Source organism: Simochromis diagramma, unplaced genomic scaffold (genome assembly GCF_900408965.1).
Source record: "Simochromis diagramma unplaced genomic scaffold, fSimDia1.1 OVJJ01000402.1, whole genome shotgun sequence".
Taxonomy (NCBI): Eukaryota; Metazoa; Chordata; class Actinopteri; order Cichliformes; family Cichlidae; genus Simochromis; species Simochromis diagramma.
The window spans coordinates 3,504,413-3,527,339 of NW_024386972.1; the positions used below are offsets into that span (position 1 = coordinate 3,504,413).

General features: G+C 39.4%; 2 protein-coding genes across 2 annotated transcripts; one reads left to right on the forward strand and one right to left on the reverse strand.

The window, feature by feature from the left end:
* Positions 1-1,913: 1,913 nt before the first annotated feature.
* On the reverse strand, positions 1,914-8,941 carry anxa11b (annexin A11b). Its single transcript, XM_040039210.1, has 15 exons — positions 8,812-8,941; positions 6,781-7,147; positions 6,665-6,702; positions 6,345-6,488; positions 6,112-6,199; positions 5,890-5,984; positions 5,694-5,807; positions 5,438-5,528; positions 5,115-5,194; positions 4,931-4,987; positions 4,752-4,845; positions 4,527-4,622; positions 3,391-3,449; positions 3,165-3,287; positions 1,914-3,077 (listed from the first exon to the last, which is right to left on the reverse strand). The coding sequence occupies exons 2-15, from the start codon at positions 7,136-7,138 to the stop codon at positions 3,018-3,020; spliced, it is 1,497 nt and encodes a 498-aa protein (XP_039895144.1). The 5' UTR covers positions 7,139-7,147; positions 8,812-8,941; the 3' UTR covers positions 1,914-3,017.
* Positions 8,942-9,904: 963 nt separating this feature from the next.
* LOC120738133 (zinc finger CCHC domain-containing protein 24-like) lies at positions 9,905-22,380 on the forward strand. Its single transcript, XM_040039211.1, has 4 exons — positions 9,905-10,356; positions 11,670-11,870; positions 20,853-21,017; positions 21,327-22,380. Exons 1-4 carry the CDS (start codon positions 10,150-10,152, stop codon positions 21,438-21,440), a joined length of 687 nt encoding a protein of 228 aa, XP_039895145.1. The 5' UTR covers positions 9,905-10,149; the 3' UTR covers positions 21,441-22,380.
* Positions 22,381-22,927: the final 547 nt, after the last annotated feature.

Below are 22,927 nucleotides of genomic sequence, written 5' to 3' on the forward strand. Positions count from 1 at the left end.
GTTGCCTGTTTCTCATCTGGATTGTCCCCTGACACAACTGCCCCGCTCTGCAAGCTTTATTCTGCTCCACATAATCCATCAGGTCTCAAAGGAGGGAGACGTCACAAAAAGATAAAATCCTTACGAAAACTAAATTGTTTAGAATCAGACAGCAATATTAAATGTAAGATTATATGTCTATATCTATATGTGTTCACAGCTAAACTGGAGATGTGTGGAAATCTACTTAAAGTTTGTTTATGATAATTGCTAGTACTTTTTAACATAGAGCTAGAGCGTATTCCCTTTATGAGGATTTTCACTCTTAGCTAGAGCTTGCTAAAGCTTAACATGGTACACAGTGTGCCTATACATTTCCCCTCTTAAATTCGAAACAGCTTTAACAATTATGTAACAACCGCACTAATTTCTTTTCCCTGCAGGGAAATCTATTCACCGCTTACCGAGAAAACAAGTTGCAATGTTTAGGAATTATGTAAATTCCTAAAAGCATCAAACAGATTCAAAACACTGAAATCTTGCATTTGCTTTTAACATTAAGTGGGAGCAATTTATAGAGTTCTACGCCGTCTTCTGGTATATTGCTTCTCCTGACACACAAATAAAAGCATATGGTTGGACAGGATTTATTTTCTCACTCTGTCAAAAATCAGAGGAAGAGCCTCAAGCCCCACAGGCTGCCACTCTGCATGCTGGATAGTGATATCTGCTGCTACATCTCATTATGTGTTGTTCATCTAATCCTCGGGTTTGTAATTTGCTTATATGCACTCATGAAGTTTAAAGCAGGATTAGGTCCCTGGCAACCAAATGTCACTTAGCTGCACAATCCTCACTGGATGGCTGGAGAAAATCCACTGCAAATAAAAAAAGAAATTGCTCAATACTTACTCACACTGATTGTTTATATGATAGTATTAAAAGGCTGGTGATGAACTGCAGATTTACTGCGTCTGAAATAAACCTTTATTGAGACCTTTGTTTTGTGATATTACAAGTTTTAAGAGAAGATCTTAAAATTTCATTACAAGTAATATAAGAAAAAAAGCCTCAGGCTAAGGCCTAGTTCAGGCTGCTCTTCACAGCTATTGCACCTTCCACTTGGCCCAGTGACGTGGACAGACGTCTTTGTGTCCCAAGCTCCATAAAGAGTGCATCATCCACTATGCCATCACATCTACAAGTTAATAATTAAAGCACTTTGTCTAGAAATCAGGATCACGGAAGTGTTCTGTTCTCCTCTTAAAGTAAAAGCGAGCTAAATGGAAGCCCTCCTCTCTCCCCCGTGTGATTTCACTTTGACCTATATCTTTCACGAGATATCAGTGCAAAATCTTAGCTAGAGAGAAAATACACAAATGCCAACATCAAATATTTATCATTCTTTGTCCTCAGGCTGGTGGACTGTTTTCATTTCGGGTGTATATGAAAAGTTAGAAAGTGTACAAGAAGCAAGGTTCGCAAAGAAGCTATTTGTCTCACGAACACATCCCCTCTGAGGCTGCACTTTGAGGCCACTGAACACAACAGAAAGACAACTTTAGGACACCCGTGTCTCCAATATGGACACTATTTATAGCCTTGAGAAAAGCTCTATGAAGCTCCGCTCCATATCACTTGAGCTTCAAAGCACACCTGAATGTATTTCTCTCCCCTTCTCAGATTATAAAGCAAACACGCACGCACAAACAGAACTTATGTAAGCCACATTATTCACACCTTTTGACAAGAGGCTGCCGCTCATGATGCTCAGAGGTGGAGGGGGCTTACCCACTCGCTGTAATACAGACCTAAGTGGTGCAAATGAGACTGGCTTTGACATGCAAATCGCTCATTGTGCATCTGCTTAGAGCACAAAATCCACACGCAGTCATTTTTCATGCAAAACACACAATCCCATTTCACAAAGAAAATGTGCCAAAAATTTTTTTTTATTGAAATCAAAGGTGGTTGTTTTTCCTTTTTTTTTTTTTCTTAAGGCATCCACTGAATTTTGACAATTATTATGTTACAAAGCAAAGGAGTTAGTGCAGGAAATACTCAGCAAAAGTTAGTTCAGGCAGATCAATTCTACAGAGGTGACATAGTTTGTGTGAACTAAGAGCCCTCTGCTGGCAGTAAAGCATACAAATCAGCAAAGGACACTGTTGAAAGACTAAACAAAATATTGAGAAACAGAATATGGATAACTTCCTGTAGCCATACAACTAAGATTATCGAATGTTTGCTAGACAAAACAAAAGAAAATAATTGCGTAGGTCCACAGGCTTACTCGAACGGCACAATATGATCTGTCTTTAGGCTTTGGCGTTTCAGCACTGAGTGAAAGGCAAATAAATGTTGATTGGCAATAAGCTAATTTGCATAGACTTGGAAGCAAGAGTTAAATTTCAGTAACTAAAACAAGCACCCATTACAGAAGAGATGCAAATATTATTTCTTACATTCAGAGAATGATTGATTGATTGGGATATGATCATATGCATATACAATAATAACATACACCTTTGTAAGTAGGTACACACAGTTGCGATGCTTGGCAATACATTCACAAAGCGCTGTACTAAATATTTCTTTCTATATGGATTGCAAAAATTAGTCACATGGCACACTAGCTCTTTTTCAGATCTTACTTTCTTTTTACTTTGTGAAGTTCTACTGTTACCCCAAAATAGGTTTCCTACAAACTAAAGTACATTTTAAATATTATTGTGTAATATAGTCATTGCAGTAATTTAGTTAATTTCAGGCACACACACATTTTGTTGGCTACCACTCAACCTTTTGTGTAAAAAGAATAATATTAATGCACCTTTAAAATATGAATAAATGCAATACAGTAGCAAAAACTATGTAATTTAAGAGAATCAAAAATATATATGTTGATTTGATGTAATAATCAGAAAAATGGCACTAAATGCATGCATCAAACGGAATATAAGGTCATATAACATTGTTTCAGTGTGGATGTATATGATGTCCTTTTGAGACACGCTCCTTTGGAATCTTGGTGCTTTTTAGTCACTACCTCCACACAGCTTCAACAGCAGCTTCTTGTAATCCCCAGAGGTATCACCCTGAGAAATCCAGAGAAAACGCATCACATAACAAGCACACGGTGATTAAGCTTTGATCGTCAAAATGACAAAAACAGTGGGACTTACTGAGATATCAGTGTACAGTGATTTTCCGTAGGTCTTCAGATACTCCTGCCTGATGTCCAACATATCTACCTCGGAGCGGGACACCATGACACGGATGAGGGTTCTGTCCTTTGTCCCTGCTCCCTGTGAGCACAATGTAATACCTCGTTTATGTCTTCTCCATTCTCTCTTCACAAAATCAGAGCACTAAACTAATTATCCGAGGGATGACAGACAACAGATGTACCTTCATGGCCTTATTGAGCCTCTCTGCAAAGTAACCGGGGGTGTTCTTGATGCACTTCACTAAAAAAAGCCAAATGAAAGATAAATAAAGGAGCAGAGGATGCTGTTGTACATATAAACCAACAAGACATAGCACGCTTAAAAAGAAAAGACCGTGAAAATTGAATGGATGGAACATGAGACACTTCTGTACACATTTAGTTTATATTGTGTCTGCCAATAAGGTTGTGTAACTGACCCAATTTGTGGTTTTACTACCTTGGTTATTTTTAATGAATGCAGAGCACAAACAACATGAGATCTACAGCATCTACAGGTCTACAGCAGCAGAAGACCATTCCTGTCAGCTAAGAACAGGAAACTAAGGCTACAGTTTGTGCAGGCTCACGTCTGAGTCTCGATTCTGCTGCAGTACTCAAATGGCAGGTTCTGAATTTAAGGTAAATAACATAAAAGTGTAGACCAATCGGGCCTTGCATAAATGGTTCAGGCTGGTGAAGGCTTTGAAGGACGTTTTCTTAGCAGACTGTGGGCTCCACAGTACCAACCGAGCACTGTTTAAATGTTGCAATGTGTCAGGTCTGTCAAGTCTAACCTGGTGTAGATCCCTGACGTATACCTACCTAGAAATGTAAGTGCATGTTGTAGTTGCTATATACATTTAACAAACTACACTTGTGACCTTGCTTGGCGAGCTTATGGTGCCAGTCAACACTTTCAACACTTATGATGAAAGTCGCCAGTGAATGAGGGTGTCGTATCCTCTTCCTCAGTTTAAGTCTTTACCTCATTTATATTTCTAGCTTTAATATACAGCTGGAAATATAACTTAGTTGATTCTACAAAGCCCTCAAGAAGTGTTTGCTGACATTTAACAGATTGAAGAATCCGTTTCTAATTTTAAAATGCCTCATAAAAACCAATGTGTAGTCGTCAGTCTGTCTTGCCACCATTTGCTTTCAATCATGTATTTAGGTCAAACAGCTGCCTGTATTGCACCTGCATAGTATTTATAGGAAAGTCTTGCAGAACAACCTCAACCAGTGGCTTTAATATATACTTAAAGCTTTTGCATGTCTTTGGAAAGTCGCTTCAGTTTGTTCCGGGCTTGGAAAAAAAGAGATCCAGAGAACGTACCCACAGCCACCATGCCAGACTCAAGATTGCCAGACATTTCCCCGCAGATGCTCTTCTCAATGTCCTTCCCGCACATATGCTGGTACTCCTGAAAGACTATTCAAAGACAAGATACACAAGCATGACAGTTACAATGTAATTCTTTAAAGGTTTAAAAGCATATGTGCTAAAGCGATTCTATTTATGACACTGAAAACAAAATAGTAAACTTCCTGAGCTACACACCTGCCCTAAGGTGAGGCTTGCTGCGAGCACACAGGATGGCATTAAACTGAGACTCATCAGTTCCCACCTTATTTTCTCCTGCTGCATACAGTTTCTGAGGAAAGAAGGAGAAGGATAATTATGGCTTGCATTTGCTTTCAGAGAGCGTTGAGGACACGAAGCCATCTTTAAACAAGTACCTGAGCATCCTGTTTGGCCAAAGAGATGTCAACATTTGGCCTTTCATCACGATTTCCCTAGAGAGAATAGAAGGAAGTAGCATTGAGAGCAGAAAAACATTATGTGGCACAGTGCAGAAGTTAGGTCAGAACTTCCTTTTATGAGAAAGCTCTTTGTAAGTCCAGCAAAATGTGCTGATGCTACCTGACAGAGAGACACCAGGAGTCTGCGAAAGTGTCCAGACGTGTCGCTGCTAATAGAATCCTCCAGGCTCTTCCCGTACTCTGGAAGGAAGGAGGGGCTTTTTAGGAAAATATATTCATTTCCATAATATTTGCATAGGACATTTCAGACACTGACTTTTTCAGAATTCATTATTTACCTGTTGATCAAATAAGCCTGCTCAGCTTAAAGCAAAATATACCCTTATATTAATAAAACATTTTTTAAAAAAACAAAACAGGTCTTAATAATGTCTTCCAACAAGAATTTGAATAAAAAGTAGAAAAGCCAACATTAAAACTCACCAGCTTTGTAGATTCTGGCAATTTCCTGAATCTCTGAATTGGAGCGTGATGACAAAATCTCAATGAGACAAGCCTCATCAGTTCCTGCACCCTAAAACAATTACAGAAAAGCATAGCGAATGTGATCAACATTAATTTGTAGCCAGCCATTTCACATTCACTTATTTTCCTAATGCACGATGAGCGAAATATTGTGGTTTGGGCAGGAAAACCAAAACTGAAACCATTTACTGAGACAACCGCATGAGCGTCCAACCTTTATAGCCTCTCTGAGTTCAGATGCATCAAATTGTGCTGGAGTCTTCAGCATGGCAAGAACCAGATCTTCAAAGTTTCCAGTTAGCTCAGACTTCAGATCCTTGGTTAAATCCTAAGCAGAAAAACAGAAACATCTGACTGCAAAGTCAGCTAAGATAAAACTGTCACAAAAGCATTATTATTTATGAAAGTACCTTTCCATAAGTAGTTTTATAAGCTGCTATCAATGGAACCCTCTGCTTTTTTGAACGATTTCCCAGAAGTTCAATAATGGCATTTTCATCGGTGCCTGTCAAGATGTTATTTTGTTAGAATCAATTTATGATGTGTAAAAGGAGAAGGAGCAAATGAACTGCTAATGGGAAACAATATTATATCTGATGGGTTTAGCATACTCAAATGCATATTTTACTGACCAAAACCCTTCATTGCCTTTCGAAGAACTTCAACATCCTTCAGTGGATCAGCCCCTGGAAAGTCTTTAATAGAACCCCTGTACCCTGTCTAAAAAGCATAAGAAATAATAAACACATATATAAATAAATTATACATATATCTGACATGATAAAATTCAACACAGTAACAAGTGTGTATGCTGTGGTAATTCTATTTGTGTTAAATACCACAGCATGCACCTGCCACATCTTACAGGTATGGCAGGGGCCTGAGGGTTGGAGGGACCCCCACTTCCATATCCAGGCATTGAAGGGTTAGTGGCAGGTGCTCCTGGGTAACCTGGCATGGGTTGGCCTGGGGAAGGGCCTCCTGGATATCCCTGCGGAGCTCCTCCTGGCTGCAAATGAAGGACAGCTAAGTACATGGTGACAAATGCATATTAAACAAATAAGGTTCAGATGGGAATGGTAAAGATAAGGAAACTTAAACAAATGAGATTTAGCCTGAGCCAGTCCATATAGTATTAGCGAGCTGACACGTAAGAGGTGAAGAGTGAGATAAGAATTTACATACCGCTCCATAGCCACCTGGTGCTGCACCCCAGCCTCCACCTGAAAGAAAATATTGGCTTAAAGAAAGAATAGTACCTCACAAATGTAATCTGTCATGCCTTCTTCTTGGAGCCTCACCTGCTGGAGGCATGGATGGATAACCTCCTGCTCCAGGCTGAGCAGGGTATCCACCAGCTTGGGGAGGGAAGCCTCCAGCTGGAGCAGGGTAACCACCCCCCTGGGGTGGATAACCCCCTGCTGCTGGTGGGTAACCACCTGCCTGGGGTGGGTATCCGCCTGCCTGTGGGGGGAAGCCTCCTGCTGCAGGTGGATAGCCACCTGCTGCAGGGGGGTAGCCACCTGCTGCAGGAGGGTAGCCACCTGCTGCTGGTGGATAGCCACCTGCTTGGGGAGGATATGCCCCTGGTTGAGGCGGGTAGCCTCCTGCCTGTTGTGGGTATCCTCCAGACTGAGGAGGGTATCCTGGGTAGCTCATCTTCAAAACCTGGAGGTGAAATAAAGCTAGAGACTATCACTGTGTAAATATTTGTTTTTTATGTAAAACTTTTTCAGGGAATTTATGTTTTTGTCTAAAGAATGTTTACTGAATGGGCTCGTTAAATCTCATATAGAGCAGAAACAAAACAAACATTTTCCCCAAGACAATAGGAAATTGTTTAAATGTCTCTCACCACTTCCACTGATCCATATCCCTGTCATATGATAATGACATTACAATGTGTTCACTGTTTATGAAACTGTGCAACTTTTGCTTCCCCATTCTCAGAAAACACTATAATATAAACCCTCAATAATGCAAACAAGCAACAGTTGCCAAATCTTAATAAGTAATAATGTTATTTGGACAAAGCAGATTAGATTCTGCTAAGTGAAAGGTGAGTGGTTTAATACCTGAATCTTATAGTCTGCATGTCAAAGAAATTCTAAACAGAACAAATTTTGTTCAGGGCAAAAGATAATGAACTGCTGAGCTATATGCAAAGCATGCTTTCTGTAACTTCAAAACTGTCATTGTGCATACCAGCAGGAAAATATTTTGGGTTTGTGTTTGTGAAGTGAAACTATCAAACAGTTTGAGTGTGAAGTTGAAGCAATGTCCATACAGTTTAAAAAGATGTCTAAAGATATGATTTTCATGAGTTAAAACGAAGACAAAAATGCTTGAATTTCAATGAATGTACCTATTTACTACGTTGTCATTCCTTATCTGTTCATATTTTGCAATGTGTAGATAAAAGACCTTCTTTCCTTAAAAAGGAATGCATGTATTTTGCAAGAACAAGTGAGTAAACACAACTTAAAAAGTTAACGACAGCCAAACAAAAGACGATTTTTCGAAATTACTGATTTTAATTTGAACAGAAAGACCAAGGGTGTGTTACAAATGAGTTCTTGGAAAACATTTGGTTGCTGACACTCCCTTGCTTTTCAGGTTTTATTTTCTCAGTATTTTGAAACAATGCCACGGGCACTCGTAGTAAGTACGTAAAAATACGTAAGCGGGGGGGAACTCACATAAATTCCTACAGTAATTAAAAACAACTAACTGTTGTATGTGTAGTACATGTTTCGACTTTGAACGTCGAAAAGCTCTTTTAACGTCAAAAGCAGTAAAACCAAAGTCCTTATACTCGTGAGAGCATCACAGGCCTGCATTTTCTCAACTAACCAGCTATGATTTTACTGTTCAATAATAAACGCATAATAATAAAAACCTCGGCCCGTTCGTGATGGTAAGAAGCATTAAGTGATTTAACCGTGTGCCCTGACGCTGAAGAGCAGAAACGACCCAGCCGTCCGTTAACGTTACACAACACTTTCAAACCGAGTTACTGCTTTAGCATGTAGCATCCGGCCTGGGCGACTGATAAAATATTTATTTTAATTCCTTACATACATTTTACAAGCGCTAGCGTGCCGCTGTGACGTCCCCAAAGCAGAAAGTTAATTGCTAGTTGCTATCTGGTAACGTCACCATCAAACGGCTGTTTGTTTGATCAGGCAAAGCTAAACGAAACAAAAATAAGTCAACAGCCAAAATGAGCCGCTACATTTCTGCAAGTTCCTCGCTGTTGTTTATTGCAACGTAAAGAAATATTTGTTTTAAATATATTGCAGTGGAAAAAACTATAGATTAGAGTTACTTACTTGGCAGATGCGGGCGTCAGATCCAGGAAGAGCCAGGCAGGCAGAGACCAGCCTGAATGTGGGTGGGTCCTAGTTTCCGTGCTAGCAGTAATAACCTTTGCTTTGCTTGTTGTTACCGCTGGAGATAGAGACCACTGTTGAGTCAGAGGGCTGTGATGTGTCATTCTCTCCACACTGAGCACTGGAACATTGTTTGGCTTTAATTGATTAAAGTTGCTTCCATACAGGGACAAAAACCAAAAGATGATTTGTAACTTAATAACAAAACATTAAAAGTGTTTTATAATGAATCTACCCCCCCAATGGAACCTGTGTATCTATGCAAACAGGGGTTTTCTGTGTATGCACTGCAAATGCCCCAAGCTTCCACATCACACTTGTTTACTTTTTAAATTTCTATTTTCATGTCTCTGGGCCACATGACCTCTTGTATAATACAAATTGTTATTTAAAAAAGCATGAATCATAGCGGGTAGGACATCCCCAGACCTTTCATTTGGATCGTAATTTAGATTATTTTGAGCCTCAAAAAATGAATGGTTAAACACATTATTAAAAAAAACCCACGCGTGGGCAATAAAAAACCCCACTATTTCACAAGTCATGGGGTTATTACATGTTTTAGCACGACATTTTAGCTTTCTTACTGAATTAGTCAGTATGAAGCACTAGATGGCAGCAGCCCACTTCCTCATTATAATCCACTGGGCTTTTCATCAGCTCAAATCCACTTTGAGCTGACACCAAAGCAATTTTGTGTGCGTTTTATATCTGGAAATCATTAATTATAGTAAACATGAAGAAGTTTATCGACACTCTCACGAATGAAGGAATTGAAAACCCGACATGAAGTTTAGATATTAAACAAAAGAAATATAAAGCACTTTTGTAAATATGTGAAATCTCATATAAGAAGTTTAATGTGGCTTTTTAAAAAAAATTATCATCATCACTTGCGTTATATTTAGACGATTAAACAAGTACAGAGAAGTTCCCTTCTTAATACAGATGCCAGCGAAGGTAATCAGAAAGAGATGCAAACTCATGTTGGCCCTCCTATTCTCTGTGACGCAACGCAGAGTCCTTGCCTGTTTGCTGCTCCAGTCCTCCAGCTGCCATACAGCCTTTCCATTTCAAACTTACACCGAGCCCCTCCCGTGACTTCTCTCCTGTTAGTGGAGTCCTCCTCCCAGGGCTTCCCCCAGGTGAACACACGCAGAGATTACGCCAAGTCAGGCGCTGCAGGGGGATGACTGGAAGAAGTTGGGTTGTCCAGAGAAACCGGCTGTTCTGACGGTGCTGTTTTAAGAGGAGAGGCGCAGACCTCCAGAAGACACCATGATGTCTGCCGTAGAGACTGGTGTGTACCAGCCCGCGCAGCTTCTCAGCTGGGTCTACATGTCCTTACAAGACACGCCGAGTAGCGCTTTTGACGGCTTCAAAGTCGAGTCGGACTCCTCTCCTCTGGACGTGAGCACCTCCAAGCGCAGCGCAGCTGATCTGAGCTCCAACTATCTCAACAACTTCTTCCATCTGAGCAGTGAGGTAGAACGCATGTGATGCTGTCTCAATCATTAAGTTGCGATGGCAGGTTATTATCTCCGTATTTGGATTAAATCTTTATCTTTAATGTTATTTTTTATTTATTTATTTATTTGCTGCAAGTCTCTCCCTGAATGTTCTTCTCAGATATTTCAGCCTTGGTTACTTTGCTGCCCATACTGCAAACCTCACCTGCATGCCTTCATTTGGGTTGCCCTGCGGTGACTGGGTAGCATATGAATATGCGTTTTGTACCCAGATATAGTGCCTGAGTGTGTTCAGACTGTTCTGGTGTCAGCCAGACGGGGGAATGGTAGGTTGAGAAAGACCTCTCACAAGCTTAGCCACCCCAGCCCCTTGGCCTCTGCATGGTTAGAGCGGTATACAGTGTTAATTCAGTGCTTAATAAACTACTGACTAATTGAAGAAAGGGATAAGGATTTTTTTTAAACAAACTGAGTACTTTGTGATGTTTTCTTTAAATTTTGACATCTAAATCCACAAGTTTTTACTTGAGACATGAGACATTTCCACATATCTGGCGTGTGTGTGCTTTAACTTCACGCATGCCAAGATATCTAGTGGTTTGCTGTCTCTTGCATAAGATCTCACTGCTCTAAAGCACATGTGCATCTGACCACAATTCGTTATTGTGCGATGCCTTCAGAGTAAACAGTGTCCGCAGGCTGTTCTTCATGTTGGTTGGCCCTGCAGTGCCATAGCACCCATCTCCTCTAGAAGCACAATGATGCTGATTATGTCGTGCCAGAAGAACCATTTGTAAGAATGCATGACAAAGGCATTTTGTTCTAATGAGGAAATGGACACTATTGGTTCACACAGTAAGGACTGCACATCTGCAGAAATCAAATAAGGTTGGCTACTGTCAGGGAGACAAACAGGAGAATCAATCAGGGTGATGGACTGACAGACCCCGTGAAATGTTCTTTTATAGCAGAGTCACAACAATAAACTTCTGTAACTTTCTGTGTTTTGGGGATATGGCAAACACTCTTGTGTAGAGCTAAAACTGATGAAATGAGTAAAATCAAAAATTAAACAATCATCTGTCAAACAAAAAAGCCAAAATCTGCTAACTCCAAAGTAAAAATCTTACAGCTTTTACCTCTGATAGTTGAGTATTTCTGTGTTTTGATTGATTTTGAAGCTATTTGAATACACTACCTTGGCCTTTTGGAAGTTATGTTGGGCATTACTTATGAGCTTCGGACATTTGTAGACATAGTTAAGAGCGCGTATCAATGGAAAAATAATTATGATTTGTTTGGGTGGGGGGCGTTGCTTTTCTCTGACAGAGCTTGAACAATAATTTCTACAAGAGGACTTCACCTTATGGATCTCTCAACAATATTGTGGATGGCCTGAGCTCACTGGCAGACCATTTCTCAGACCTTTCCCTGTCTCCTGAGACACGGAAGCCCAGCAAAAGGCCGCCACCCAACTACCTATGCCACCTTTGTTTCAACAAAGGACACTACATCAAAGACTGCCCTCAGGTGAGACACACAGTGACACTTTACATCAAACAGCTGCACAATATGTGGCTCATTTGAGCTGTCTATCAAACGCATGTGACGTGCTGCATGAATAATACATTTGTAAAGTAAATGTGATGACAAATCCAACAAATCACATCCAGTTTCTTCGTCACATTTCTAGGTATTCTTTCACAATTGTACTGCACTCAATTTAAACTCTACATTCCAAGTTAGAGTATTATGTTTGTATTATTCTTTTTTTTTTAGTGTGAAATACAGTCCTCAGCACATATTTGAATTAGGTGTACCACCACAGGTTGGTAATGAGCAGCAGATGCCAGATTGGATCTCGGTGCTGGCCTTAATGAAAGATGATAGGTTTTTCTGTGGAACTAGGCACGACCTCCACTCCAAACATGAAAGAAATATTACCAGTGCTTTATGTGCAGCTGTGGTTCCCCATTGATCATGTTCTGAAGGAAATGCTTGACATTTGTTAGGTGTAATGGAAATAATAAAATGACTGATGGACAGGATGTGTCCAAGAAACAAAGAAGCAAAAACTTGAATTTAAAATAGCAGGTCAACTTTTACTAATCAAATGTATCTATATATCCATCCACCCATCCATCCTTTTTTCTGCTTATCCAACTGGATCACACACACACACACACACACACTCTCTCTCTGTCTAGCGATATATAGATAGATATCTTGTAATACCATGTCACACAGGATATCCCTCTCCAAACATGGCTAGTGATTAGGTAGCTTTTTTTTTTAAAAAGTAGAAATTGCTTTCTTTTGCAAAATCTGAAAGCAGCAACCTCCTTTTATAATACCACAGACTATAATACTGGGTGATCAGTTTCAGTTATTTCAGTGTTTGTCAAGTTCCATCTATCAGAAAAGCCAAGTTAAACATATTTTTAAGAATATCAATCTCTTTTTGGGGGGTGACATATAACAATAGCAGTTTGAGACTTTCAGAAAAAGTCAAAAGAAGATTGCTATTCCATTTGCAGCAAATCATATTTGGCTCCGTTCTGGGAGTTTCCCACCTTTCCATGTGCATGGAAAGTCCAGTATGAGGAGAGCAACAGCAGACCCTCAAGCACAAACAGCATGGAAAAATAAAAATGGGTTAAAAGTTGGTTTGAAGTAGTTATAAGCAGGTTAAAGTTAATTAAATAGTAAACCCAATGTGATCACCTTTTAACAGCTACCAAGATTTTAGGCTGAGATTTTGCACTGAACCAAGACTATGCTAACCGATGCTAAATCACAGTTAATTAGATAAAACATTTAAAGCATGTTATTAATAACACAAGGTAGCCTTTTTTTTTTTAAAACTGTGTGACAAATACCTGTTAGGTGTGCTTAAACCCATTTGCTTTCTTGTGAATGGGAATGCTGCTAGCTTTATGTCTGTAAAGCTAGTAGCATAGAAATACTATAGACTGTGAGCCAGTGTTAGCATAAAGACGGGAAATGGGGAGAGCCAGTTTAGCTCTGTCAAAAAGAACACAACTTCTTATAATTACTGGTTTTATGCTTTTTGCAAAAATCAAACATTGTAGATAGCATTACTATGCTTTAGAGGAGCTGGTAGGGAATCTAGTGATTCTACCCTACACCAATTGTTGCTCTTTTTATGCTAAGCTAAATTAAGCTATCATTCCAGATGACCTACATTTTTTAATGTGAGAGTGATATCAAACTTCTTATCTATTTCTTAATATATAAGGAATAAACACATTCTCCAAACAATTCTTTCACTCAAAAACAATGAGTACGAATCTCTTTTTTCTCCCTCGAGTTTGATCGTTCTCTCCTAAAGTCTTGACTCTGCCAACACATGGTAGATTAGTGTACTCTAGCACAGGATACAGCCCATATAGGAATGTAAGGAATGCTGACAGCATATGTGCAGTGACTTTATAGCTCTTCGCACATTCACATCTGTGAACACCTGCCAATTGCTATGAAAAGTAGGTGTATATTCTGTATTTTTCTTTGGTGTCATGAATAACATCTTCATCTAAGTGTATCAAAGAAGGTCCTAATCACACACTTTAAAGCCATAGACACTTGGTAGAAATATTGACAACCCTTCCTGTTATGCTATTGGTCCTCTACAAGCTTCTGACTCAATCATCTCACAAGCTTTGATGTTTCTTAGATGTTCTATATGAAAACTTAGTTCTAACTTTTCACTTGTGATTTTATCCAACATTGAACACAAAAAGCTCACTCCTTGACAAGCACTCCTTTAAAACCGGATAGCAATGGGTCTGGAGCCTTTACTAGCTGACAGTGGGCAAAAAGCATGGGCTAACACAGAAATTAAGATAACTATACATTATCAGATCCACAAATACAAATCAGGAATGTGTTTGGACTGTGGACGAAGCTGTAGCAACCAGTGAAAGTGGGTAAATGTAGAAACTTAACACAACAGGCTACGAGTGGAGCTCTAAAGAAACAGCAGCTTTACACAACTTGAGGTTTAGAATTTTTATGAGATAAGCTGCGTCACAATCTTCATCTGTAAGTTGTGATTATCTGTTTGTACCTTGGTGTATTGTGAGTAAGTCTTTAGGCTGAGTCTGACGCTAGGAGACAGGGAACATTTTGTGGAGCTGCAGTGGATAGGAATCAAAGGATGTCATGGCTCAGTAAGATGAGAGAAGGATCCACACAGGAAGTCTGTGCCTGAAGCCTTAAAAGCATTTTCTGGAACGTCAAGTCTAAAATTATACGACAAATACATGGCAGGTAATGGGAAAAATAAAAAGTTTTAGGTATAAAAGAAAATGCTAATGCTGCCATTTGGCATTTCAATAGTTAACATCGTGCTGACAGCACTGTGGAGCGTTGGGTTACTTGCGTCATGAGACGATTGAAACGTCAAAGGAATTGTCAGAGATATTTACGATTCTGCTTTATTGCTATACTCTTTAAATTATGCAAAATCTGGAAACCATTTTTCCTCCTGGCTTTTTGCCACTCTTGCTCTGCTTTAGAAAGATGATGTCAGATTTTATCATGTGTTGCTAATATTTCAGACCCAATGGGATGATTACGGAGCTGTCGCCATGACAAAAGGTCTCTTTAGTCGAAGTTGTGATGAACGTTCGTCCGAAGCTGTGCCTAATCAACAAACTGCTTTTTGTTCTCACTGGTTGGAATCTGAGGCATTTTTAGCCAACTGAAGTTTAGTATGCTTTTAGTATGCTTTTGATGTCTTAGGATTGCAGAAAAATAGTTTAAAAAAAGTTAAAAATCCTTCATACTATATTGTCTTTAAGATTCACATTTTCAAGCAAACGACAGGTACTCATCGAGGGTTTACGTGGTTTTTCAGTTTAACCTAGGGTCACATTTTAATGTCCTCATCCCAGTTAAGTAGCTCGACCTGCTTACAGTAAAGAAAGTACACAAGTGACAGAGTGCTGACAGTAAATGGGTGCGTGGTGGGAAGGGCCTGTGATAAATAAGGAGAGCATTGTTTCTGCAGAGGGGCTGTGGAACCAAAGGTCAGGAAGTCAGGCTGTATTGTTCGCACAGTGCTGCTTGGCTGGAGTCATCTCTGTCTCTCTCGCCTTTCTGTCAGTGCAGGGCAGTGGCGATCGGACTCTAGCTACACTGAGATGACTGCATCCGTTTTTGCAAACTTCTGGGTAACATAGGAAGTGCATGTAGGTCTTTACTGTTACAGTTTAATCACACTTGAATGGAGGGGAAAAGTCTGCTTTGAAAATTAGTTGCAGAGATTACAAAAGAAACTTCTTGATCTGATCATTGGCCTTTGAACATAAACATATTTTTAGTTCTCAGTCTTTTTAGTCTGTGCGGCGCCACTTAAATGTCCAACATTTAACATAACGTTAATTTGTTGTGTTTGCACTTTCTATTTTTAGATGTAAGACAAGATACACAGTGTTAATAATTATCATGCAAGATAATGATAGGCAGATGTTTTATTTTTATGTTTGGATCAACACAGTCCAGCTGTTTGCTTGTGTTTAAAGTCTTTTAGCTAGACGTAGATCTATATGTTTGCATACAGGCATACAGGCCAGTCAGCATTCTGATCTTGGCAATGATGCATTTACCAAAAAACCAAAAGTTTAAACATAAAACAGTATTCAACTGTATTTGGTACTTCTGAGAAATGTAATTTGACTATAAAATGAAATTACAGGAGGATGATCTCAATATTTACAAAGTTTTTAATTGACTGAAATTAGGTGAGTATCAGATTCGTTTTGGGCTGGATAAAGTGAACGACGCTGAACTGGACAATCTCATGTAACCCTGTCTGATTACTGTTGCTGTGGTCCTTTTGTTTTCACTGGTGATAACTGTCTTATCTACACACAATATCCTGCCTGGCACTTCTGGTTAAACATCTGCTGAGGATGATGCAAAAGATAGGGGAAACCCTGGAATTCAGGATAGATAGCCTTCATATGATAAAGAGTATCGTCGGCTCAAGGCTAAGGAACACATATAGGAAAAATGCTGTAGAGATCACTTTTATTATGGTTCCATGTTTTTAATATTTTCCTAAATGTTACTCAAACACACATTGAACTGAAATTGGACATATTTTGCTGTTCCAACCCACCATCTGTTCCTGTCATTCAGTCTTTTGAGAAACATAATACCTATAGTTCAGTGGAGCTCAGTCAGATTCTGGACCAATCAAATTGCTTGGTCCCCCCAGACTCCTGCATTTGAGAAAGATGCATAGAAAATGTCCATATGTCTGTGTGATAATCATTCTCCTTGCTCTGTGTGCTTTCAACACTGGGTCTGATTGATTAAAACTCTACAGCACTACGTCGGAAAATACAGAACCAGTCATCTGCTCTTTGGCCTCCAGATGTTTGTATCTAATCATATTCATGTTGGATTAAAGAAAAGTTCATCCACTCTGTGTTTCAAATGTGCAACATTTGTAGAAAAGCTTTGCAGAAAGATCACAGCTTCGGGCTGTATCTGCATAAAAGAATCTTTTGACATCTTGATGTTTCCGTAAGTGGAACATTTGGCCTTGATTTGCTCTGGAAAAGAGGAAACACCATTGTGTAAGACATAAGTCAGCATCTACTGGCCAGGAAGAGACTGATATCTTATTTCCTCGAATCACTGCTCTGTGGTTTGAGCCCACGGTCGTGGTGAAGCTGCTAGAAAAACTTTATTAAACTCGGGATGAGAATAGAAGTTTTGAGTTGAGGACCTGACACGGTGAGAGCAGCAGCGCACGAACCAAACAGCTTCATCTATTCAAAACGAGTCAAAGTAAAGCAAGTTAGAGCAATTCTTCAGAGAACAGTGCATAAGTCGACACATCCTATATTTTAAGTGGTAGGCACGCCACTAGGTTTGCAAAAGACTGTGGCATATTTGTTTGTTATATGGAGTTTTTATCCCTTTTTTTTTATTTAGATGGACTACAGCTGATGTATCAGATGTTAAATTATTATTTCATTATTTCTTCATAACAGCTGTGAACCCCTAGGGCATCCAAACTTACTCAGATGTGTTGATTATTTATGAATTGGAACATTTGTTTCAGTTTTTAAAATATGCACTATGGTGAAAAAGACAGCCTTGTAAAAGTTGCTCAGGTTTAAAAGTATGCACGTCGTAATGTTATCACTTTTAAAATAAGCAGCTGCTCAACAAACTAGAATCCAGCCTAAGATGATGTCTTCTAATTAGTTTTGTTTGACAAATGCTGCTAAAGCCCTAAATATTTGTTTGATAATCACATAAAACTAAAAAGCAGCACATCGTCATATTTGAGAAGCTGTAACCAGTTGAATTTTGGTTTACTGCTGCCATCAAATTTGTCCTCTTAAAAACGCAGCTGTTTTAATAGTCTCTCTTTGGGGCTCGTGGGAATTGAGGCATTTGTTGCTCTTAACCCTCCTGGAGAGTTGATTTCACAAGATAATGAAAACTATCTCTTAAATCAGCACAAGAGTCTTTAAAACACAGGCGACCTTTTGCTGCGGTGGTCAGCCCAGGCATGATTGTGTTGTTTTGCTTTGCTTAACAGCTGGACTTCTCCATGGATGCTGTGGGGGTCTGACACAAATTAAACCCAGCGAGGGACAGAGTGTGGTGGGTTTGTTAGTGTGGAGTAATTGACCACATGGTATCCAGTAGGCTTAGCTGTGCTGAGTTCTCCAGGATGAATTCTCTCGTGGGGGTATGGGAGTAGGGGAGAGTGAATGAGGGACTGGCGAATGGAGACGGGGGAGGGGGGGGATTTGGAGTAGTCCATTGTTTATCCTGATGGTTTCCAGATGATGGCAGAGGGAGGCAGCCACCTCCTGGGTCTCTCTCACCAGGCTACAAGGATCTGGGCCAAGCTTATCTGCTGCAGCCTACAAATCTGGCTTTACATCCCTCTATGCAGTCTGGGGCTAATTTAAATAAGACAACATAAGTATTGGCTGTGAAACTGAATATGTTATAATTCACATAATAAATGAATTTCACAACTTATTTATCTTAAAAGAGTTTCTCACATGTGGTTTCAGACTGAAAGGTTTTGGGGTTTTAGGCCTGCTGTTTGTTTCTATGTGTTTTATTTTCTGTGTATGACAAAGAAAATTGAATTGAATGAAAATTGTTCTCAGAAACTGCACCAAGTCTAAAAAACACAGGCAATGGAAGTAAAGTAACCTCTGCAAACAAAGACCAAACCCAGCTGCCTTAGCTGATATTAGTATTGCTGCAGTCCTTAACTTTTCTACATATCAGGAATGCAGATTTTGATATAGCACACAGCAGAAGGAGAAGATAGCTTCTGCTGTGTGCTATATCAGGAACTGCTTCAAAGGGAATTACTTCAAATGGCTTGTAACTGCTGGAAAAATGCTGCCTAAATGAAATGAAAGGCATAAGAAGGCGTAACTTAATTACACGTACTATTTACACATGGACACAACTGTGTACAGGCTTTTTACTGAAAATCTTAAGCCTCATCAGTAATGGTCTCAGTGGGAGGGGGGCTGTCAAGAAGCCATTCTTAAGGAAGGGAAACAGGCGGAAAAGGATGAGATATGCCAAATTACACAAGAACTGGACTGAAAATCAGTTGCAACAGGTCTTGTGGAGTGATGAATTTAAATTTGAAATGTCTGATTCAAAACAGCATCAGTATGTAAGGAGGAGGTGGAACAGTCAGTGTCAACAGTAATCTATAAAACATGGTGGAGACTCTGGTTTTGGGCTGTATTTCAGTCAGTGGTGTTGGAGATTGTGTCAGAACTGATGAAATGAAGAGCGCAGAAATGTATTTTCAAAGATTTATCCACCATGCAAAACCATCTGGAAAGCATCTGTTTGTCAGTGGCTTCATTTTTGAAGATGACAGTGATCCCAAACACGCTACCAATAAAGTAAAAGCTTATCTGGATAGAAAAAAAAAAACACAGTGGGATAGTGTAAGTCATGGATTGGCCTCCCCAGAGCCCAGACCTTAACATTTTTGAAGCAGTGTGCAATCATCTTCACAGAGAACAGAGCAAAAGGCAGCCAACATCTAAAGAAGAGCTTTGAATGTCCTTCAAATAGCCTGGAGAAGTATTCCTGAAGCCTACTTAAAGAAATTACAAGAAAGAATAAAGTCTTACTAAGAGAGTTCAGCCTGATGTTTGTATATACAGTGTCATATGTATGCGAAAATGGCCCACTGATCTGATGGATTCAGTCAATCTTTCCTGCTTTCCATTGAGAGTGTCCATTCACTTCCAGGTCAAAAGTGTGTTTTCATTTGTTGGCTGTCAGTGTGACATCTTTGATGAGGGCAGTGGAAACTACAGCGTGTGCAGTGCCCCTCGCTGCCCTGTGGGCTCCAGACTTTAGGTAGAGTTTGTTTTGCTTGTTTTGAAGAGTGAAAGCTGTTTCCTTCTTCAGGAAAACGATAATCTGTCTGCTGTCTCTGTATGCTTGAGAACAAGGGCAAGCATCAAAAGCGATCTCCCACAGTGCCCCTTGGTGGCCGAATGAGGCAAACACATGCTTCAAAATGATTCACAGCGCATTTAGCAGTTAGAGATTTGGCTGATGGAACTTCACAACCTGTTTTCACATATTAAGGCCTGGAAATGAATAAAATTGGAAATGATCAGTGAGAAGCTTTGAACCTGACATATGTTTCTGCGGTGAAATAAAAGCAAAGCATTATGTGAACTTCTCTGTTGTTGTGGATTCAGGCCTGATTCGATCTTAATTTTGACTTGCCCTACTTTTCATCCAAGATGCTTTTAATTCAAACCAGTCTTGTCGAGAGGATTTTCTTTTTTCTTTTCGGTGATGGGCTTAGAATTTTGTCATGTTACACCAGTGCAGAGTTCATCTGGGTTTTATTTCCTCCCTGCTAAGGTCTTTGTGTTCTGATTGGAGGATTGTGGCCAGCTGGGAGGGATGACTGATAGCCTAAGGTATTTGTCCTATAGAAGTAAGCCCTCTCCAATTGGTCCCTCCGCAGGCTAGGGCCTCCTTTACAGTCTCCTGGGAACACAGCTGGAGGGAGGGAGTTCATTTCTAATGGGAAAGCTGAGACTCTTTTTGTGTCCAGCAAATAAATTACAACATACAATATCATCTAACATCTTTGGAATTAACCACTGAAACTTTTCTGTTTGCTTTCATAGAACCAAGAGTCTTGTAATTTCCTACACTATCCCTCTAAAATAAGTTTCCTTTGATTAGATTACTTTGTAATATAAGTCAATCCTTTTAGGATTGTTAAAGCACCAAAGCAAATCATTTGACAAAACATAATCATCCCATTGCTGAAAAAAAAAACCCTCTCCATAAATTCTCCTGACCACCAACAGTTCTGCTATCAGGATGTTTTATAATTACATGAAGCTTTGAACTGGCTGCCATGCAAAGAAACAAAATAGGTCATTGCATAGGTTTTCCCCATTAAAAGCGGTGATAGGCATGTATAATTTTTCTTCTTTTCAGGCTCGACCCAAAGGCGAGGGCCTGACCCCTTATCAGGGAAAAAAGAGGTGTTTTGGAGAGTATAAATGTCCAAAATGCAAGAGGAAGTGGATGAGCGGGAACTCCTGGGCCAACATGGGACAAGAATGTATCAAGTGCCACATCAACGTTTACCCTCACAAGCAGGTAATGCATCAGAACACAGGGCATCAGGAGACTGGGACAGCTCATTGGTCCTGCACATCAAATCTTTACATGTATTCAATCTATGCAATCAAATCCACTTTTTTGTAGCTTGACCATTGAGGCCAGGACTGACTTTAAAAAGGTGAATTGTTCAAATTTTGGATACATTAGCTGCAGATACCTCTGTCTTATCCTTATATAAGCTTGCAAATGGCATAGCTTGTCTGTTTCTCATGTCTTTCTTGGACCTAGGACTAATTGGCAATTTCTGTATATGCAGGTCATTAATTTCCAGTTTCTTTGTTCCAGAGACCTCTGGAGAAGCCGGATGGGTTGGATGTGTCTGACCAGAGTAAAGAGCATCCGCAACACCTGTGTGAAAAATGCAAAGTCCTTGGCTACTACTGCCGCCGAGTGCAATAACGCATTCAGTTTGCCTAACACACTGCTCCAAAGCTTCATGAAACACACATAGCTACGACAGCTATATTTTAGTTACTAAAGCTACATCATCTATAGTGCAGTAATGCATCTCACGCTTTCATGAAATACCCTCTGACTCTGGTTTCAGTAGTATCAGTGGAGATGAGTACTTTGTGTTTGCTGGGTTCTTGTAAGCTACTCGGTTTTCATTATGTGAATATTCATTTGAAGTCTGAACTTTGAGCCAACTGTGAATTAAGAAACTTTACTTTCTTCACTTGTGAGCAACTTCTTGGAACAGCTTTCATATAGAGGTTCTTTTACATGTGTGTATATTTCAGAAATAACTTAAATGTTTTTGTATAAAATATGCAAGTCTGCCAAGACGGTTATGCAGTAATAATGTATATCTGCCTTGTCCTCTGTATTATTAGTATTGGTGGGTACATCATTTTTCTAATATATGTTTTAAGCCATACTATTTTGTTGAATATTACTCTTTGTGAAGGAATATATTAGTCAACTAACATTAAGTTCTTTTATACTACGTGCTACAGTTTATGGGGAAAACACTCGTCAGGTAGTTTGTGGCTCCAAAGTTTTAAATATGCAGTGTAGAAATTTTTCTAATAGTAACTTACAGCAACTGTATTTTGGCACCCAGTGCTAAAAGACTCGCCAAAGTGCTTATGGTCATAATGTAGTATATAACATGTGACAGTAAAAAAAAGTGAATGTAACAAACGGTGATAAGTGAAGGGTTGCATGTGAGTGGTGCTTTTCAGGGTATTTTTCACTGGACTTGCTAATAAATGAGTATGGAACAGAAATACCCTTTAACTTGTAAACTGTGTTAAATTTAATGTGCCTTCATTTGTATAACCCATGAGATGGATGCTTCTCTATTGAAATATTTGCATTAAAATTGATTTACACGTGATCGGTTTCTGATCTCATCTCTACATCTCAAGTAAGGATGTAAGCACATCATATCATGAGGGGGGACTACAGAGAATAACTTACTGATATATGGCTTCAGTATCATCAAATACAATCACAGGTAATCTTATAATTAAAAAATTAAAATGATCTGCCTCCATCCATCCATCGCATCCTCTTTTGTCACACCAAGCCTGTGTGTTCTTCCTCTTTTCCTCCTGCCTAACAACTCTAAATTTCCACATTCTGTGAACATCAGTCCACTGAAACTCATGTCTAACATCTGTCAGCCTGTCCATTACACTATATACAAGAGATCAATGTAGAGTGAAGTGAAGTTAATCCTAACTTCATGTTAAACTCATCTGTCATTCCTATCACATCTCAGTCATTTTGTTGCCCACATACACTTTCTGCCACTCTTTATTTCTTCATACAATACCATAGCTCCTCTCTTTGTACCTCATTGTATTTTTTCTACATATACAAATTGTACCTGCTTCTGAACTTCTCCTCAGGATAGTTCAGAAAGAATATTTTTCCAACAT

Excerpts from the sequence above, each read along its gene's own strand:
- anxa11b (XM_040039210.1), bottom strand. The coding sequence starts at position 7,138 with ATGAGCTACCCAGGATACCCTCCTCAGTCTGGAGGATACCCACAACAG. Across the intron at positions 6,489-6,664 it reads CACCAGGTGGCTATGGAGCG|CCAGGAGGAGCTCCGCAGGG; the intron begins GTATGTAAATTC and ends CTTCATTTGCAG. Across the intron at positions 3,078-3,164 it reads CACTGTACACTGATATCTCA|GGTGATACCTCTGGGGATTA; the intron begins GTAAGTCCCACT and ends TGGATTTCTCAG.
- LOC120738133 (XM_040039211.1), top strand. The coding sequence starts at position 10,150 with ATGATGTCTGCCGTAGAGACTGGTGTGTACCAGCCCGCGCAGCTTCTC. Across the intron at positions 10,357-11,669 it reads TCTTCCATCTGAGCAGTGAG|AGCTTGAACAATAATTTCTA; the intron begins GTAGAACGCATG and ends TTTCTCTGACAG. Across the intron at positions 11,871-20,852 it reads ACATCAAAGACTGCCCTCAG|GCTCGACCCAAAGGCGAGGG; the intron begins GTGAGACACACA and ends TCTTCTTTTCAG.